This window comes from Takifugu rubripes, chromosome 12 (assembly GCF_901000725.2).
Source record: "Takifugu rubripes chromosome 12, fTakRub1.2, whole genome shotgun sequence".
Classification (NCBI taxonomy): Eukaryota; Metazoa; Chordata; class Actinopteri; order Tetraodontiformes; family Tetraodontidae; genus Takifugu; species Takifugu rubripes.
This window is the reverse complement of record NC_042296.1, coordinates 10244287-10263582: the sequence shown is the minus strand read 5'-3', so window position 1 is coordinate 10263582 and position 19296 is coordinate 10244287. Positions and strand designations below refer to the sequence as shown.

The following is a 19296-nucleotide window of genomic DNA, read 5'->3' as shown; positions in this document are numbered from 1 at the left end:
AAAATAAAGACAAAAAAAATGCACAAACAGATTATTTGAACAAAATGAATCAGACAGTTGCTTGATTGATTCAAAGTTTTGAATTCCATATGTACAAATGAGTCCCACATGTTTACTATATACATGCTGTAAATGTTGGTTTATAAGTGACAAAATCTCAACATTTACCCATTCATATGTAAATGAGTCCTGCATTACTTTAGTGGCGCCTCTTTGATTTGCCTGACGGAACTCAAATTTAATGGTACTTTTTTTAGCCCGTGAGAGCTGCGACAAACGTGAATTTAAGCCTGATGGGATGACAAACATCGGATCCCGCTGGCGGTGAAATGGTTAACTTGTCCCAGATACATATCAACATACATCAGGCATCTCCTCTCATGTTTCAGCTGCAGGTTTGCATCCACTTCAGATTGTGCGCCAGTTTGATTTGAGCTGTGCTCGCTGACTGATTAGTGAGAAGGAAAGATCAGGGTTGTGTGACAGATGTGAGTGACAAATATTCCATACGGAATCCTGCAGGAATTCGCGGTGACGGAAAAATCAAAAGCTTCAAAACGTCTCATCTTCCTAACCGTGTCACGCTCATGCACAGCCCCGCGTTTTACGAGTCCCCGCTTATCTCTTGAAGCTGCTGAAGTGTTTTCAACAAGGATAATGAAAGGTTCTCTGACGTTCCGGTCAGTGATCAGCAGATCTAGGATGGTGCAGGTTCCTGACACTGTCGGCGTTTGTGTTGCTGTCGCCAACATCAACACGTCTGACTGAACCAGCTCATTGTCAGATATTTTTAAATGCTGCTGAAGGAGCCACCGGTTCTTTTGCCATCAGTTTACATGGTTTGTGTTAATGATCGATAAACCTAGTTTCATGGAGTCACAGCTGCTTATTAAATTTTCACTTTAAGTTTCCAAGGTAATTCTTATTTTATGTAACGATACAGCTAGCAAGAGCAATCATACAGATGAGATAATTTCTTACATGAACTGATGAATCTGTGCATGTTTTTCCACATGTGCCTTTAGAGATTATGAAGCCTCTGCTGACAGGCTGATGGCAGATTTAATAACCATTTGATTATAAGTTGCCAAAAGTGGTTTCCTCTTGTGCAACTCGTGAAATTATCTCGAGGTAACAATAATTAACCTGTCATCAGGAGAAGACACGATTGTTCTCAGGAGCATCAGACACTTAAATATAAAGCTGCATGAAAAATATACTTCAACACGCACATCAGGAGACACCAGGAATGAGACCAAGTCAATACTGCACGTTAGTTAGCAGCTTCAAAGCTAACTTACGCTAATTGTTGGTTTTGTACTTTATAATTTTCTTCTTAATGATGCTTCATGCTGAATAAAAACATCCTTCCATTAGTAGCTGACGGCTGATTTCAATACCTGGCGTTTGCTCGCGTGCTTTCACTAAATATTATTTTCTGGTTCACAGTAAATAACATTTATTAGGCTTCGGCACGTGCTTTAAAGTAATGTTGTTGATGCAAACGTAATGTGTGACTGTTAGAATAGGAGGTTTTTAGTCCTTTATTGTTGCAGCCATCACATCCGTTGACCTCTGCCCTCGTCCACAGGTACTACCACTACCTGTTCTCCCACTACCTGCCCCAGTCTCTGCGTACTCTGGTGGACCGCACTTCCAACTGTGAGGACATCCTGATGAATTTCCTTGTCTCCGCTGTAACACACCTGCCCCCAATCAAAGTGGCCCAAAGGAAGCAGTACAAAGAGTTGCCCAGCGTGCAGGTAGGCAGCCATTTCCCTCCCACTCGCCTTTAATGCTGTCACGCTGACATTTGGAAGCCGATTAATGAGGATTGATTGTACTTCCCAGGTGGCAAAGAGTGTCCCCTGGGCGAACCCGGAGCATTTTAACCAGCGGCAGGAGTGCATCAATACCTTTGCCAGCTGGTTTGGCTACATGCCCCTGGTTCACTCTCAGTTTCGCCTGGACCCTGTGCTCTTCAAAGATCAGGTGTCCGTCCTTCGCAAGAAGTACAAAGACATGGAAAGGGCCTGAGGACACGCATGCTTGGAAGAAACCTCGAGCTCTGGTGTGGTGGCCTTAAGGAAACCAAATGGACCAGCGTAGCAAGACGTAGCTCCATCTGTGACCTGGACACAAAGGACCAGTGGGAGACGGACCCTGGTGGAATACGTGCTTACATGCATTATGTCTAAGTGTTTCTCCTACCTCCACAAGTCAGTCAGGACTACGTGAGGACGGTGGACAGAGCGTCTCTGGAAAATGGCCCCTAACTGGGGACAGATGAACTTGACTGGACAGTTTGAAATGTGAGCGTTTGGATATCAGTTCTGCTGCTGTGAGGAGGGCTGGCGTTGGTGCCAGGCTCTCCGGCTGTCAATGTGTGTCTGCATCACCGTGCAGGGGCTGTTGTCATGGCAACACATCCTTTCACATCAAATTGTTACATGTAAACCAGTAAACTGATTTAAGAACGCAACCTCGTGGTCCTCCAGCTCTCTCATTCTCACATCTGTTCAAAGTCCAGGGAATATATTTTCATTTGCGACGCTACTAAAAATATACTGAACAGGACAAATTTGAAGAGGGCAGGAATAATCTGTTTGGGCAAGCGTCAGAAATGGAGGACTAGTACCAGCTCTCATGTCCATGTAACATCCTTTAGATGTTCCTCAGTCTTACATTTAAAAAAAGAATATGTGGATTTGTGGATTAAAGCAATAACTTAATATTGACTTAATCATACTTGAAAATTAGTCACATTTGATTAAGTTTGCATTTTCAAGACTGCTATGATTCAATTTGTCAGAATTAGCCATGTTGACACACAGAAGCACCAGCAGCTCGCTGGTGTGTGTCCAAACGTGTGCGTCGGTGTTTTTACGCATCCGCTCTACTTTGAAGGTGACCCTGCCCTCCCACCTGAGGGGTTTGGACATGAACACCAGCGGAGGTGGAACCAGCAAACCCCCGTCAACAAGCGGCGCCGACAACCACACACTCGGAATTTTATTAGAAAAACGTTTATTTTGTACAAACAGAGCCGACCTGTGGGCTCTACCTTTTGTCCCGGAGTTAACAAAATAAAGTCAGACAAGTGGGTCTCACCACCCTGAGGGCAAACAGGTGTGCTATTGAACATGCTGCAGTTTGATCTCCATAAACAAATGCACGCTTCCCCACCCTTCTGTAGGAAACACCTGAGATACTTAGCTGCCAAGAAGCTCGTTTTCACCATTTTCACCACCGGCTGAGTTTGTTCAGGAACAGTTGTTGCTTTAGTAAATCACACATAAGATCTTCTGTGTTCCACCTGTGCTGAAAACTACTCTGCCCCATTCAAGTCAGGACCTGGACCCCTCAGTGCTTTCAGAAAACTGTTGGACCGGAGGCTTTGCAGGCATCAGCTCATTGCTTCAACTCTATATCAAGTGTAAATCTTAACACAGAGGTGTTGAAAGACTGGCAGACAAAAACCGCTGCCTCATTCAAAGAGGGTGATCCTTGAGGCTGGAGTCTGGGAGGATCTTATTGTTAGGCAGCAGCAGGACGGCCCCCTCCATGAATATGACCCAAAAGAAGCACCACCAGCTCTACAGCTGGCTCGGTCCCTGTCGTGAAGTACCAGCAGCGTTGTGAGTCGCCTCAGGCTTTAAATCCAAAATTGTCCTCTTCACTTGAACGTTATCATCCTCTTTGAAGAACTCTTTTTCAAAAAAAAAAGGAGAAAAATAAAAAAGATTACTGTCATTTCCTCAGCGTCAACATGGCGTTGATGTCCCACAGCAGGTTCCTCATCTGATCCATCAGCACCTTCATCTCCTGGTTCTTCTGGCGCACCTTCTGGAAGTGAGCAAGAAAGACATCAAAACATTTACAACCATTTAGGCTGAATAATACGACGAATGGTGTAGAAATTAAACCTCCACTGATATGGTAGTAAATAAACAACCTTCTGGGATCATTTCTGATTATTTTGCCTCTGTCTGCCTTGAGGCAACTGTTAACCCCTCTTTAAATCATCTCATTGGAATAAAAACATCCATATTCATAGACAAAAATATGCACATTTTGAAAGCATTACCCACACCTGAAGCGTGGCGTCCACTCTGTACTCAGTGTGTGACAACACTGCCACCTAGAGGCATTTGTGGAGAGGCTACACTAAGACCTCTGGACACAGAGCTGATATCTTTGCAGGAACCAAAGAAAGACACACAGGATAGTCATCAGGCTTGAAAAGCTCACCTCTCTCACACACACACACACACACACACACACACATATATATATGTATGTATATATAATATATATGTATATATAAAATAGCTTGCTATGCCAGATTGGGAAACTCCTTAGCAGTAGCCAACCAAAAACTGTCCAAAGGTAAATCTGCAAAGCTCAGCTTTAAACTACGGTTTAGCATCAGTTCAGTTAGTTCCTCCTGCTCCTGTAGTCATGTCCTTTCCACCACCTGATGCTGAACTAATAGGTCCTGAATCCAGTCAAGGCATTCAGTGGAGGCAGAAGAGAAATAATCATCACTAATTCTCTTGTCCAAAATTACAAAATAATTAGCTACCTGCTGCCACCTACTGATATGGAGGAGTACTACATGGCTACTCTGCTGATTCCTGAGTACGGTAGTCCGCAGAGACTCTCAACAACAGCACATTATTAGGAGATAATAACTAATTCATTTTCCAAAAATATTTTAGACCAGTTACGTGAGATTATATAATGTCCCACAGCACACCAGACAAAATCTCAAGGCACAGTGGTTAAAAAAGACTGGTCTAAATGATTTTTAAAAAGCCAGAAGTAAATTGTTTTATATTTATACTTAATCTAGAAATAGTGACTGACAAACATCCAGCCATTCATTTAGATATGTATCTTCTATAGCTTTTCCCTCAACAGGGTCATTTGGAGCTGTTAATGAGTTTCAAAGGAAGATCAACAGGAACATACCTCGAGAACCTCTGATTTCTCCTGGCTGATAGCAGGGCTGCAGGACTCCATTCTGACAGAAACCAACTCCTCTCCAACAAATGGCACGAGCTAAAGAGACAAAGGACACACAGGGAGTCAGACAGGACGGAGGGCTGAAGGGGTTGTCAAGACGTGAAGGCGGCCTACTGTGTTTTCAGTTTTAATTCAGGGGTGTAACAGAAACAAAAGGCTTTACAGAGAGGCAGCTACTCCCTGGAAGGCAGGAGGAAACCTCTACAATAACTAATAATGACTAGAAGCAGTCAACTTCCTGACCTCTGCCGGGCCCTCCTGCAGATCAGCCGTCATCTCCACACAGCGTTCATACAGGAGCCGCAGCTTTCTGAAGAACAGAGAAAGCTGCCGCAGGTGTTCCTGGAGCTTTCCAAAGCGATCTTGGTACATCGCCTGGCTTTGGGTCACACCATTAGGAAGCTGAATCAAAGACACAAAGTATATCCCAATAAATGACCAATCAGAGTCATCAATATTTCTGGGTCGGTGTGTCTCTTTCATTTTTAAACAGCGTGTTAACGTAGGAGCGTTTGTCTTTATGTCGGTACCTGTGTTGCTCGTGCAATCTGGAAGATCTCCATGGTGCGGGTCACAATGTCCTGGACCGTCTCCTGTCCAATCCGACATAGAAATTCCGGAGAGATCTCCCTCAGGGCTCCCTGGGGTGGCATGGGCTGCTGACCCGGGCCTGGGGCAGCACCAGGGGGTAAGTGGGGCTGCTGCTGTGGGGGCATTCCTCCCATCCCTGGCTTCTGGGGCAAAGAGGCTGCCATCACTGCACAAATGGTAGAAAAAGATAATTAATAATTTAATCACCAGTGAGACGTGTTACTATTTTTGAGTTAAACATATATAAATCTGCCCACCAATCTATATAATAATTACTATCCTATTAATTATTCTATTGTGTATCCAATATGAGTAAATGAGATTTTTTTTAATCATTCATTATTTATTATATTTACGTCACATATTTGTACGAATGTCAAGCAGTCCCAAAAATATTATTGCATTTATGGTTTGAATGTCTAACAAATGCTATTTTAATTTTATTGGAGATATCATTATTATTAGGGATGGCGCAATATCGCTGTGGTCTTCATATTCTATAGAAACTTTAAAGAACCACAATGAATATACTGTTCATCAATTACTTAAACATGCTAAACTTAGCAACCTTACAGATATAAAAACTTGATAGCTACACAGCCATTAGTACTGTAAAATCGTCGTTACCGAAATGAGCTTCTTCTAGCTAAATCCTCTTCAAATATATCCCGAGCTGTGTGTTATTTTAAAGACAAATCCTTCGATATTTACTCTTTTAAAGCTAAGTAATGGCCTCATTCAAACGAGTTTTTCCACAAAGCCCCGCACGTTTCCGCATTGAAAACGTCACTTCCGGTGCAACCGAGAACCATTTCCTGCCGCGAGATGGTGACAGAACTGTCCGAATAAACAGGAATTTTACAACACAACAAAAATATTGCAAAAATAAAACAAGCCTGTTTCGATCGCGCCTAATAATTTGAAAAATATGTATGTATCGATCGATCTGTTTGTCTGTCTATCTTGTTTGTGAACAATTGATCAGATTGTGAACAGTCAAATTGTTGCACAAGCGTTTATTTTTTTTTAATTGTTCTTATTAAAGGAATACACCTTACCAATAAAAAGATACAGAACACGAAAGAAGGAAATAAGCAATGTACTTTGTTGTTTTGGTTGATAATTGACCAGACATAAGTATATAACTTTCATATAATTTGAAACTCAAGACCACATCTTGTTTCTTGATTAGGTGAAATTTTACACTGGAAGAGCTTTTTAGAAGAGCTGCCTGACATATATTCAACATCTAAATGAATGGTTTGGTGTAAAGATGGCAAATATACCCTCAAAAATCCAATTGAAACGCATTCCAATACAAATAGATGTACTGTAGTTTTTATAGCACCGCAATTTATCACATTTATCCATATCTGAACACATTTACAAGTTTCGCCCTCCTGTAAGTGCATGTTCATGGAAAAACAATAAAACATTCAAATCTGACTTTCAGTAACTCATAAGATACTATAAAGGTGTCACAGAAGAGAGCGATAACATTGTCAAACCCCCGACTAAAACAAGCTGAACGACATTTAATGTTTAATCTTTGACCTCTGGGAATGAACGAAAGATGCATCATGTTAACAACCAACATGAAATAAAATTAAATGATGGCATACGCCTGGATTTTTATCCATGAGAGGCTTTCAAATGGCCTATATATCTATATTTATAGATATAGAGACATATACTCTATGTAATAGTTCAAAATATTACATTCATACGTGGAACTAATAAAGAACGATCCTATCTCACCTTTACTGTGGAAACACCCAAAGTCGATAATTGTTAATTCTTCTGCTATCATGCTGGAGAATATGATGGGTGCGCCATTTCATCTACATCTGTCATGTCACCTCTGAAGTATTTGTATGAACTTAGTATCAAACATTAAACATCAGAAGGCCACATTCTTCATGAAATATAAATACTGGAGTCTTGTGCTATCAAAGCAGCTCAGAAAGTCCTGACCGGTGTTTGTTTTGGTCTTTTTATGTGACTTATCATATTTTATTTAATCTCATGGGTTTTGTTCCCTCCATTTGATGACTGGTTGATACTGAAAAGTGAAATATGTGCAGAATTCCGATGATTCCTCTGTCAGAGGTACAGTGCTGCGTTTTCAATATGAAGGATTAAAAGTGGAAGCAGATTATTGTTGCTTTTATAGTTACAAATCGTATAATTTTGAATTTGAGATGATTTCTTTTCATTTAAAGCGATTACACGGATTAGAAATGTCAGTTTGGCCAACTTGACTGCTTCTTGTTATTTAATGACTGGGCCAAGATTCTCTGATCAAGCTAACTAAAATGACCAACAAGTTTTATAAGATATATAAGATTGGACGACGTCCCTTGGTGGTCAGACAGGTTCAGTCCAGGATATTAGATGTGTCCGTATGATGCTCCTGGATCAGGTTTTCATGAATCATTTTACTCCAATCATCTCTCCCTCAACCTTGGCCCTTCTCTGTCCCAGTCACAGGGTTGCAAACCTGTTGGGTGAATTGACAATCCTGTATGTGGATAATATTGTAAGACAATGCAAAAGAGCTGATGATTCACTATTTTACCCTCTTTTTCTGCTTCAACAGAAATTCAAATCTAATCTATGTATGTAAAGTTCTAAAAGTCCTTTTCTTAGGCACCATTCATTAGGTGTACTTTCTTTAAGCAGACAAATGTGTCCACATATTTTATCTCATCTAATCTGCAATATTTACAGTGATTGTATTATATCATGCTGCTTTGAGAAGTGGAACAGGACGTTTTTACCGTGCTCCTGTGAATGTCTTTTATTCAGTTTGTCATGCTGATTATTACCTGGCTGGTTTAAAAGAGCAGACAGGCAGCTGAGAGCAACCATGAGGAACACAGCTAACACAAGGATGGAGACAGCAAAGACGCTTCTTCTGTGTGTGTGTCTGACCTTTGTGTCCCTGCGCTGCACTGAGGTAAGAGACATGAATTTCATCTTCCCGTATCAACTAGAGACGGACGGGCCTTTTGTTTTTTCCAATCGAAGTCAAATTAGACAGATCGTACATTTAAATACATCAGGAGGTCTAGGCAAATTCAGGTTTTTGTTTATTTTTACTGGACATTTAAGGAAATATGATGAAGGGAATATTGACATAATACATTCAGAGCTCTATTCTATTTCTGATCTTTTATGAGCATTTTGAAGAGGGAACCGCCTGATGCCATCCTCACAGTGGCTGATAGAGAAACAAATAGATGCACATACGGGATGAGCAGACAGCAGAGTGAACCACTTCCAACCGCAGCAATACGCAAAGCTGACAAATGTCAACTGTGCAGAGAAGCATGCTCACCCATTTGCATGTTTTAGTTATTAATTACTACGTTGACAGAGATGTGCTGCCCCTTTGAAGGTCTAGGTAAAAGCTGGAGTTTTGGTTGTTCCCGGGAGTTGAAAACAGTAATTGTGCCACCAAAAAAGCATATCTCTCTCTCTCTCTCTCTCTCTCTCTCTCTCTCTCTCTCTCTCTCTCCTCTCTCTCTCTCTCTCTCTCTCTCTCTCTCTCTCTCTCCCTCTCTCTCTCTCTCTCTCTCTCTCTCTCTCTCTCTCTCTCTCTCTCTCTCTCTCACACACACACACACACACACACACACACACACCATTATCTCACTGTGTGTTTTACTGATATGATGGAATGCAAAGTATATTTGCAATACCCAAGTTCTGACCTGTCTTTAAACATTAAAAAGATACTTTTAAGAAGGTTGAATATTACATTAGTAAGCTGATACACTGTAGAAACAAAATAAAACTGACATTGTGATTTATATAGACTGGACTCTGCTAAGCTATGCTATCCAATATCTCATGACTGGCCTAAAACAAAAGAACATCCTAATATCAATGACACTGAGACGCAGGGATTGTTTACAGGGACAGGAAGTGACACAAGCAGCAGTAACCAGCGTCACCACTGAGACAAGCGTCCACACTACAGCACCGGAATCCGGCTACGCCTCAATCCAAACAACTTCCAGCAGGGCTCATTCCTCTGTCTCCACCACCCTGCAGCCCACAGAGTCTTCTGGAGCAACCCAAAGTTCAGGAGCATCATCATCCACTAGCCTGGGCCCTACTGATGGCAGCATAGCGACAAACAGGCCCCAAGCATCAGCCACCACGTTAAAAGCAGGTTCAGCTCCCGTAGTTGGGTCTTTTAGTCTTCTGCTGCTGCCAGTGATGGTCCTTACCTACAGTGTACATCACTAAATGTCCAACACCAACATCGTCTCAACACAAGTGATTTTTTTACCTCAACTTTAAAGGGGTTCGTCGCCCTGCAGCCAAAGCCGGAGTGATAATGTGCAACCATACTTAAACCATAAATGTATCAATAAAATAATAAGCAAAGAAGTCTGTCTGTCTGTCTGTCTGTCTGTCTGTCTGTCTGTCTGTCTGACCCCCCCCCCCCCCCCCCCCCCCCCCACACACACACACACACACACACACACACACACACACAGAAAAAGTGCCTGTCCAAAGTCACACAGGAACACAATTTGGTTAATTTTTTATTTTTATCTAATATGTAACTATTTCTCACAGTGAAAAGAAAAACTTTATCTGAAAAGAGGCTGAAGGTAAAACCCCTAACTGAAATGATCAGACAGGAGAGAGTTAGAAACGTCACTTCAACACAGACAGTGGTAGCCTTGGCTATTATCATCTATTCAGTCGTTATAACATATGTTTGATTAGGAAAACCTTGTCGTTCCTCCATTACTAATCACATGACCTGCCTGAAGCTACATTTGCATTCTGACCTCAGCAAAATAAATCACGTCCATCTCATATTAGACTGGTGGCGGCCAGACGTCACCATGCCAACAGAAGAGTTCTAAATGAGAAAATATGCGTTTTCCATTCAGCTGCAAAATGTGCTCCCTAAGTAATGCAAATAAAACAAAAATAGTGACAGAATAAATTGTTTTGGAGGTGTAGGAGTTCTCCTTTAGGCAGTTTTACTGTACTTCCACACAAAGTGATTGGTTAGTGCCGTGTAGAAATTCTGATTCAACAAAGCTGTCAGTCAGCAAAAGAACCGCTATTGAAAGAGCAGCAGGTAAGTGTGGCTCAACAAATGCAGCAGAAACAAGTTATCTTTTATATTTGAAGTGATTTCAAGAGGCCCAAAGTGAAGTTTTGCATGTGTGGTCAGTGGCTGGGTGGAGACTGAGACCAGGCTTCCTGGATGGAAACAGGTATCAGGTGAAAACTCTGAATAGGTTATAAAAGACCAACCACTGGGAGAACCATATTACAAAAATCACGCTCTAAGCAACATCCTAACCAAAGAAGAGCTAAAATTTTGAGAATTTAATCCAATCCTGTCCCGAAAGGAGAAACATCCAAGATGAAGTACAATTTCATGAAGTTGCTGACTGTCTCTCTGCTGGGATTTATCAGATCACAGGTAATTTTCTTTAATGTGGAATGGATCGGACGGCAGATAAAAATGTAAAGAACCAAACTACAGATGCAGAAAGCTCTCATATGTTTGTTGTCACGATGAAAAACACATAGACTGGATTAACTGATGTGGATGTTATAAGAATCTAATTATTGCTTACAAATTGTTGTGTGTCTTTATGTTTTCCTCTACTTGTTCTTTTACACAGAATTCCACATCATTTAACAGCACAGAGATGGTAAAAAATACGACTTTAAATGTGCCTTGGCCATCCAGGAATGACACCAACACCACTGCCAGTTCCATGAACAGCTCTATGGTAACCTACAGCGTCAGCAACACTCACACCCCTGTAACTACGGTTGCAGAGACCCTGGTACCGACCACCACACCCATAGTGACCACGACCAAAGCGTCAGCGACGACACCAGGGATCGACACCGTCACGAACACAAAGGACACACCAAACTGTGGTTATGGGGCTGTCACTCTGTTGATCGGATCACTGGTTCTCTCTGCAGTTTAAGAATGAGCACCCCCTGGAGGCTCAGAGCAGGAATTAAAGCTATGCCGCTCAGCCATCGGCTACATGATCTTTTTGTAGATTAGGAAGTAACCCTAACCCTAACCCTAATTACTCTAACTACCCTAACCCCTAACCCATAACCTTAACCCATAACCTTAAACCTCACTACCCTAACCCTAATTTCCATAACCCCTAACCTTAACCCCTAACCCCTAACCGTAACCCATAACCTTAACCCTCACTACCCTAACCCTAACCCCTAACCCTAACGCATAACCTTAACCCATAACCTTAACCCTCACTACCCTAACCCTAACCCCTAACCCTAACACATAACCGTAACCCATAACCTTAACCCTCACTACCCTAACCCTAACCCCTAACCCTAACACATAACCTTAACCCATAACCTTAACCCTCACTACCCTAACCCCTAACCCTAACACATAACCTTAACCCATAACCTTAACCCATAACCTTAAACCTCACTACCCTAACCCTAATCCTAATTTCCCTAACCCCTAACCTTAACCCCTAACCCATAACCATAACCCATAACCTTAACCCTCACTACCCTAACCTTAACCCCTGGAGGCTCAGAGCAGGAATATAGGCTACGCCGCTCAGCAATCGGCTGCGTGACCTTATTTTCGATCAGGAAGTGACTCTGTATGTAAAGGAAGAAGCAGAACTTACTGTCATTGTATTTATGGTTGGACGGTCTAGAATTGTGATTGGAGCATGAAAAATAACTGAGCTATAAAACTGCCTGAACTCGTGACACTGAACAGGTGACTGAGTTTTATGTGTGGCTTTGCTTCTATTTTAGACTCTTGAGTCATAAAGTCATACTATTTACTGAAAGCCCTTCAGAGCTTTAGCTTGTCTGGCCATCAGCAGAAAGGCCAAAGTCCAAACAACACAGACCAAGTGCCGAAAAACCATAATTGTGGATGAATGAGGGTTGGATTAGGGTCAGTGGATTTAAGGTCCTGGAATCACAGTGATTTTACAGATTTTGTTACCACACTGATTTGAAATCTGTGTTTTATTTTAAATGAATAGCTCCAAAGATCAGGGCTTCTCAATTCTGATGACCTGGTCTCACCTCTGGGATCTTAGATCAGACTTTGACTAAAATCAGAAAAAGATTGTGATTAATTATGTTACAGACGCACCAGAATGGACATTTGTCTTTTGCAGGCATGCAGACAACTGTAATATTGTGTGATTTGATGGAACGGCATTCCAATAAAGTCAAATATTTGATTTGTTCTGACTGTTACAGGCAACATCATCAATAAAGAATATTGTACTTTTTCTGTGTTTGAAATGCAATAATAAGAAGAAGAAGAAGAAGGAGAAGAAGAAGAATTGGTTCTGTGGAATAATGTTATAACCATTAATATGTTAAAACCAATTAAACATAACAGGATTAATTATGATCTGTTTCTTGACATCTTCAAAAGTGTATAAAATGTTAATCAGGGTAATATCAGAATAATAATAATTCATTCCTTTTACATGTTTACTTCATAGTTAACATGTCCAAAGTCCACAGTATAATTTCTCCTGACTGAGAGTGACATTTGGTCTTGAGAGCAATCTTTTGTTTGTCAGATTGTCAAATATTGACCTGAAGAAACAATGAATGATTTTCCTCATTGCTGCTTTATCATTTTCATTTGTAGTTTTTAAAGTTGTGAAACTGGACACAAGTTAATAAAATCCAATCGGAAAATTTTTAAAAGTAGTTTAGTGTTCACTAGTGTTCAGAAATGGGCAACGGACGTTTTAGCTCAAAATGAAGGTAGAAGATGATGAGAGATTTATGTATAAAAATCTCTTCCTCGCCCTCCTGGGCGGTGCCTCCTTCAGACCCGGGTCCTCTACCAGAGGCCTGGGACTCTGAGGGTTCTGCGCAGGATCTTAGCTGATCCTAGGACTGCGTTCTTCTGGACAAAGCCCTCTGATGTGGTTTCTAGTATCTGCTGGAGCCATCTACTCAGCTTGGGGACTATTGCCCCTAGTGTCCCAATCACTACTGTTGCCTTCATAATCCACATTCTCTCTATCTCCTCTTACAGCCCTTGGTATTTCTCCAGCTTCCCAACTTCCTTATTCCTGATGCTGCTATCACTTGGGATTGCTACTATCACCACCACTGTTTTCTGGTGTCTGGTATCTATCTACCTATATATTGCAGCATTGATTTTGCATTTATTATTGACTACTGGTAAATTAGTGACCAATTTCAGCTATTATAATCCAACTTAACCAGCTTCCTGTTCCCAGACCTATGTCCCAGACGTATATTGCACGTTATAAATTTCCTCCACCCCTTTTTTCTTGCGTATTTTAGCAAGAATTTCCTTGTTGACCAAGATAAAGCCAGAGAACATACACAGAACAGGACATTTCAACATCTCCGCTTCAGCTCCTCTTCTCTCTCCAACATGAAGATCCTGGGAATTTGTTCACTGTTGCTGCTGGCAAAGGTAACTACATATGAATTTTGTTTAGCATTTATCTAAAAATCAACATTCCAACATTATTTATTACAACATACTTTAAAAAAAATAAACTAAAATTAGAAAAAGCAAATGAGCTACAACGGACTTTCATGTTTATGATGAGTTCTAAATGCGATATACATTTAAGTGTGAATTTTATCCCCTATTTATGAATTCTATTTAAGAATGGTATTGTTGGATTTCAACACTTACTACCCTAATGCGAGTGATGTGACTGTTCAGTACATTTTTGCTGTTAACTCGAACATGATGAAACGTCATTTTTATGATTCAGTTTTATATTTATTTTAATTCCGAGTTGCTTGTAGCTGATGTAAAAAGTCTCATTTAAATTTGCACTCACTCAAGTTAGATTTTGAAAAGAAACTTTGGAAACTTTGAAAAGATGTTCTGATTGTGCAGCAGAAAAAACTAGCTTTGATTTCTTTAACCCTCCATCTGCTGCACTGTTAAATCTATCTTAGTAAAGACTTTCTATCTAACCTTATGTATGCTCTATCGCTGCAGTCCAATGCCGAATCCACCCCTCGCCCCAGCACCACCACAACGCCTAACACCACTCTAGAAGGCACTAACAACCCCACAATGGGCACCAGGACCACCACAATGGGCACAGCCAGCACTACAATGGACACCAGGACCACCACAATGGGCACAGCCAGCACTACAATGGACACCAGGACCACCACAATGGGCACAGCCAACACTACAATGGGCCCCGAAGTCACCACAGTGAATTCCACCGTCACCAATGCAACAACAACTCCTCAGACCACCCCGGGTAACGGAGGCTCAGTCCTCACAGCTTCGCTGCTGTTCCCTCTTGTGTCTGCGGTGCTCTGGGTGCTTTGATTGTCTTCCAAAAATGTTGTAGAAAGAATCAGATTAACTCAAATGAGACTGACTTTGCAGATACAGATTGATTCTCAGCTATATACCGGTATGTGTAATCTAACTAAAGCGGAGTAATTAAAATGTTTAAATTAAGAAACTGAACCTCATCTAGGAAATGTGAAATATGTTTGTAAAAGTACTGCGTACAATGTCTCACTACTTTATAGTAATATATGCACGTTTTGCAATTTCCCGTCAACATTTTCTATTAAATGTCGTTGTTAGAAAAACAAATGTTGTAATGAAAGAATGCAAGAATTTGAATGAATGAATTTATTTGTATTTCATTCAACTTTTTTTTGTTGTTTTCAGTTACAACACACATTTTTAAGCTATTTAATAAGTAATAGATTAATTGTTTTCATAATTTCACTGTAACCTTAACTTGCACCTTGAACCTGGAGACTGGAGCCGTACCTTAATGGCTGACTTTTGCTTTTACTCACATTTCAGATCCATTTTACTCAACTTGAGAATTTCTAACAAGTCTAGAAAAGATGAAAAGTTGAGCTAAAATGTAAAATCGCCTCATAAAAAAATGATACAATTTGGCACCAAACATTGAGTGAATTGCTGCAAAATAAAAAAATGAAAAAAAATAAATACTTGGCCTTCCGTAAACGTTCTTTCAACATTTATTCTGTTTAGTCTTCTGAGCGGCAGACGGCCAGCAGAGCCTGCAGATGGTCTCCCTTGAACTGCTTCTGTTGTCAGAATGCAAATATAAAAGTTGTATGACGCCACGCTGCTCTTTCAAAGTCTCATTTCAATAAAAATAAGAAAAGAAAAGAAATGCAACATGTGGTTATTTCCTGATAAATCTTCCACCTGTTTGTGTGTGACCCACCTGTAGGGATGTGTAAAGGGAAGCACCTGTTAGCTTCAAATAGGCTACTCGGATGCACAGCAAGTCTTCCTCACTATGAGACACCATGATTCCCTGCAACACTGAGCTCTGAAAGATGGACGGTAGTTTGGATTTACAAGCAAGAAGCGTTTGCAATTCTGTCACAAAGCCAAATCTAGGAGGAAATTGAAAGAAACAGCTGCAATTTTACGATTTCCTGGTTATTGCAACAACTGCCTCTGTCTGATAAATCTGGATAAAGACTGGAAATTGGTCAATGAGAGCAGATTGAAGGATTTTTCCAGTCAGACACTAATCTTATAATAATTAGAGCACAAAAGGTGACGCCTCCACGTTACCTTGGTGTTGGTTAGTCTTTTTGCCAGGTAGGCGTAGGGGCTTTGAATGCACTGTGCTGTCACAATGCAGATCCAGAGAAAAGATAAATAAATGATGATGGAACATATAGAAAGATGCAACCGATCAGAATATTTCACTTGGGGACTATTGCCCCTAGTGTCCCAATCACTACTGTTGCCTTCATAATCCACATTCTCTCTATCTCCTCTTACAGCCCTTGGTATTTCTCCAGCTTCCCAACTTCCTTATTCCTGATGCTGCTATCACTTGGGATTGCTACTATCACCACCACTGTTTTCTGGTGTCTGGTATCTATCTACCTATATATTGCAGCATTGATTTTGCATTTATTATTGACTACTGGTAAATTAATGACCAATTTCAGCTATTATAATCCAACTGAACCAGCTTCCTGTTCCCAGACCTGCGTATATTGCACATTATAAATTCCCTCCACCCCTTTTTTCTTGCGTATTTTAGCAAGAATTTCCTTGTTCTTTCACCAGAAGTGGATGAAGGTTGACCAAGATAAAACCAGAGAACATACACAGAACAGGACATTTCAACATCTCTGCTTCAGCTCCTCTTCTCTCTCCAACATGAAGATCCTGGGAATTTGTTCACTGTTGCTGCTGGCAAAGGTAACTACATATGAATTTTGTTTAGCATTTATCTAAAAATCAACATTACAACATTATTTATTACAACATACTTTAAAAAAAATAAACTAAAATTAGAAAAAGCAAATGAGCTACAACGGACTTTCATGTTTATGATGAGTTCTAAATGCGATATACATTTAAGTGTGAATTTTATCCCCTATTTATGAATTCTATTTAAGAATGGTATTGTTGGATTTCAACACTTACTATTCTAATGCGAGTGATGTGACTGTTCAGTACATTTTTGCTGTTAACTCGAACATGATGAAACGTCATTTTTATGATTCAGTTTTATATTTATTTTAATTCCGAGTTGCTTGTAGCTGATGTAAAAAGTCTCATTTAAATTTGCACTCACTCAAGTTAGATTTTGAAAAGAAACTTTGGAAACTTTGAAAAGATGTTCTGATTGTGCAGCAGAAAAAACTAGCTTTGATTTCTTTAACCCTCCATCTGCTGCACTGTTAAATCTATCTTAGTAAAGACTTTCTATCTAACCTTATGTATGCTCTATCGCTGCAGTCCAATGCCGAATCCACCCCTCGCCCCAGCACCACCACAACGCCTAACACCACTCTAGAAGGCACTAACAACCCCACAATGGGCACCAGGACCACCACAATGGGCACAGCCAGCACTACAATGGACACCAGGACCACCACAATGGGCACAGCCAGCACTACAATGGACACCAGGACCACCACAATGGGCACAGCCAACACTACAATGGGCCCCGAAGTCACCACAGTGAATTCCACCGTCACCAATGCAACAACAACTCCTCAGACCACCCCGGGTAACGGAGGCTCAGTCCTCACAGCTTCGCTGCTGTTCCCTCTTGTGTCTGCGGTGCTCTGGGTGCTTTGATTGTCTTCCAAAAATGTTGTAGAAAGAATCAGATTAACTCAAATGAGACTGACTTTGCAGATACAGATTGATTCTCAGCTATATACCGGTATGTGTAATCTAACTAAAGCGGAGTAATTAAAATGTTTAAATTAAGAAACTGAACCTCATCTAGGAAATGTGAAATATGTTTGTAAAAGTACTGCGTACAATGTCTCACTACTTTATAGTAATATATGCACGTTTTGCAATTTCCCGTCAACATTTTCTATTAAATGTCGTTGTTAGAAAAACAAATGTTGTAATGAAAGAATGCAAGAATTTGAATGAATGAATTTATTTGTATTTCATTCAACTTTTTTTTGTTGTTTTCAGTTACAACACACATTTTTAAGCTATTTAATAAGTAATAGATTAATTGTTTTCATAATTTCACTGTAACCTTAACTTGCACCTTGAACCTGGAGACTGGAGCCGTACCTTAATGGCTGACTTTTGCTTTTACTCACATTTCAGATCCATTTTACTCAACTTGAGAATTTCTAACAAGTCTAGAAAAGATGAAAAGTTGAGCTAAAAATGTAAAATCGCCTCATAAAAAAATGATACAATTTGGCACCAAACATTGAGTGAATTGCTGCAAAATAAAAAAATGAAAAAAAATAAATACTTGGCCTTCCGTAAACGTTCTTTCAACATTTATTCTGTTTAGTCTTCTGAGCGGCAGACGGCCAGCAGAGCCTGCAGATGGTCTCCCTTGAACTGCTTCTGTTGTCAGAATGCAAATATAAAAGTTGTATGACGCCACGCTGCTCTTTCAAAGTCTCATTTCAATAAAAATAAGAAAAGAAAAGAAATGCAACATGTGGTTATTTCCTGATAAATCTTCCACCTGTTTGTGTGTGACCCACCTGTAGGGATGTGTAAAGGGAAGCACCTGTTAGCTTCAAATAGGCTACTCGGATGCACAGCAAGTCTTCCTCACTATGAGACACCATGATTCCCTGCAACACTGAGCTCTGAAAGATGGACGGTAGTTTGGATTTACAAGCAAGAAGCGTTTGCAATTCTGTCACAAAGCCAAATCTAGGAGGAAATTGAAAGAAACAGCTGCAATTTTACGATTTCCTGGTTATTGCAACAACTGCCTCTGTCTGATAAATCTGGATAAAGACTGGAAATTGGTCAATGAGAGCAGATTGAAGGATTTTTCCAGTCAGACACTAATCTTATAATAATTAGAGCACAAAAGGTGACGCCTCCACGTTACCTTGGTGTTGGTTAGTCTTTTTGCCAGGTAGGCGTAGGGGCTTTGAATGCACTGTGCTGTCACAATGCAGATCCAGAGAAAAGATAAATAAATGATGATGGAACATATAGAAAGATGCAACCGATCAGAATATTTCACTTGGGGACTATTGCCCCTAGTGTCCCAATCACTACTGTTGCCTTCATAATCCACATTCTCTCTATCTCCTCTTACAGCCCTTGGTATTTCTCCAGCTTCCCAACTTCCTTATTCCTGATGCTGCTATCACTTGGGATTGCTA

At 40.6% G+C, this 19296-nt stretch overlaps 4 protein-coding genes and 2 long non-coding RNA genes across 9 annotated transcripts in view; 4 read left to right on the top strand and 2 right to left on the bottom strand.

Moving 5' to 3' along the window:
* Positions 1-2748, top strand: part of LOC101072822 (exostosin-1c) — a 55210-nt gene extending 52462 nt beyond the window's left edge. For all 3 annotated transcript variants that reach the window (XM_029844919.1, XM_029844917.1, XM_029844918.1), the window contains 2 exons: positions 1592-1763; positions 1852-2748. In XM_029844919.1, coding sequence (XP_029700779.1) covers positions 1592-1763; positions 1852-2037 — 358 coding nt within the window. In that variant the 3' untranslated portion in view covers positions 2038-2748. The remainder of the gene's footprint in view (positions 1-1591; positions 1764-1851) is intronic.
* Positions 2749-2990: 242 nt separating this feature from the next.
* LOC101072599 (mediator of RNA polymerase II transcription subunit 30) lies at positions 2991-6427 on the bottom strand. The gene is made up of 5 exons (XM_011620245.2): positions 6247-6427; positions 5559-5785; positions 5272-5430; positions 4975-5064; positions 2991-3846 (listed from the first exon to the last, which is right to left on the bottom strand). Exons 2-5 carry the CDS (start codon positions 5781-5783, stop codon positions 3751-3753), a joined length of 570 nt encoding a protein of 189 aa, XP_011618547.1. The 5' UTR covers positions 5784-5785; positions 6247-6427; the 3' UTR covers positions 2991-3750.
* A 2018-nt stretch (positions 6428-8445) lies between these two features.
* LOC105418997 (uncharacterized) lies at positions 8446-10020 on the top strand. Its single transcript, XR_965950.2, has 2 exons — positions 8446-8578; positions 9541-10020. It is a non-coding gene; the product is annotated as an uncharacterized lncRNA (long non-coding RNA).
* An 814-nt stretch (positions 10021-10834) lies between these two features.
* LOC105418998 (integumentary mucin C.1-like) lies at positions 10835-11750 on the top strand. Its single transcript, XM_011620247.2, has 3 exons — positions 10835-10868; positions 11007-11080; positions 11286-11750. Exons 1-3 carry the CDS (start codon positions 10859-10861, stop codon positions 11601-11603), a joined length of 402 nt encoding a protein of 133 aa, XP_011618549.2. The 5' UTR covers positions 10835-10858; the 3' UTR covers positions 11604-11750.
* A 2196-nt stretch (positions 11751-13946) lies between these two features.
* Positions 13947-15010, top strand: LOC115251723 (nucleoporin NSP1-like). Of its 2 annotated transcripts, XM_029845125.1 has the most exons (3): positions 13947-14101; positions 14645-14733; positions 14776-15010. In XM_029845125.1, the coding sequence occupies exons 1-3, from the start codon at positions 14060-14062 to the stop codon at positions 14987-14989; spliced, it is 345 nt and encodes a 114-aa protein (XP_029700985.1). In that variant the 5' UTR covers positions 13947-14059; the 3' UTR covers positions 14990-15010. The 2 variants fall into 2 exon arrangements, with proteins under 2 accessions (XP_029700985.1, XP_029700984.1); XM_029845124.1 differs by having other exon boundaries at positions 14645-15010.
* On the bottom strand, positions 14957-19080 carry LOC115251724 (uncharacterized). Its single transcript, XR_003890253.1, has 5 exons — positions 19017-19080; positions 18658-18765; positions 16238-18514; positions 15879-15986; positions 14957-15735 (listed from the first exon to the last, which is right to left on the bottom strand). It is a non-coding gene; the product is annotated as an uncharacterized lncRNA (long non-coding RNA).
* Between the last annotated feature and the right edge of the window lie 216 nt (positions 19081-19296).

Excerpts from the sequence above, each read along its gene's own strand:
- LOC101072599 (XM_011620245.2), bottom strand. The coding sequence starts at position 5,783 with ATGGCAGCCTCTTTGCCCCAGAAGCCAGGGATGGGAGGAATGCCCCCA. Across the intron at positions 5,431-5,558 it reads AGATTGCACGAGCAACACAG|CTTCCTAATGGTGTGACCCA; the intron begins GTACCGACATAA and ends TCTTTGATTCAG. Across the intron at positions 5,065-5,271 it reads TGCAGGAGGGCCCGGCAGAG|CTCGTGCCATTTGTTGGAGA; the intron begins GTCAGGAAGTTG and ends TTGTCTCTTTAG.
- LOC115251723 (XM_029845124.1), top strand. The coding sequence starts at position 14,060 with ATGAAGATCCTGGGAATTTGTTCACTGTTGCTGCTGGCAAAG. Across the intron at positions 14,102-14,644 it reads CACTGTTGCTGCTGGCAAAG|TCCAATGCCGAATCCACCCC; the intron begins GTAACTACATAT and ends CTATCGCTGCAG.
- LOC105418998 (XM_011620247.2), top strand. Across the intron at positions 11,081-11,285 it reads TGGGATTTATCAGATCACAG|AATTCCACATCATTTAACAG; the intron begins GTAATTTTCTTT and ends TCTTTTACACAG.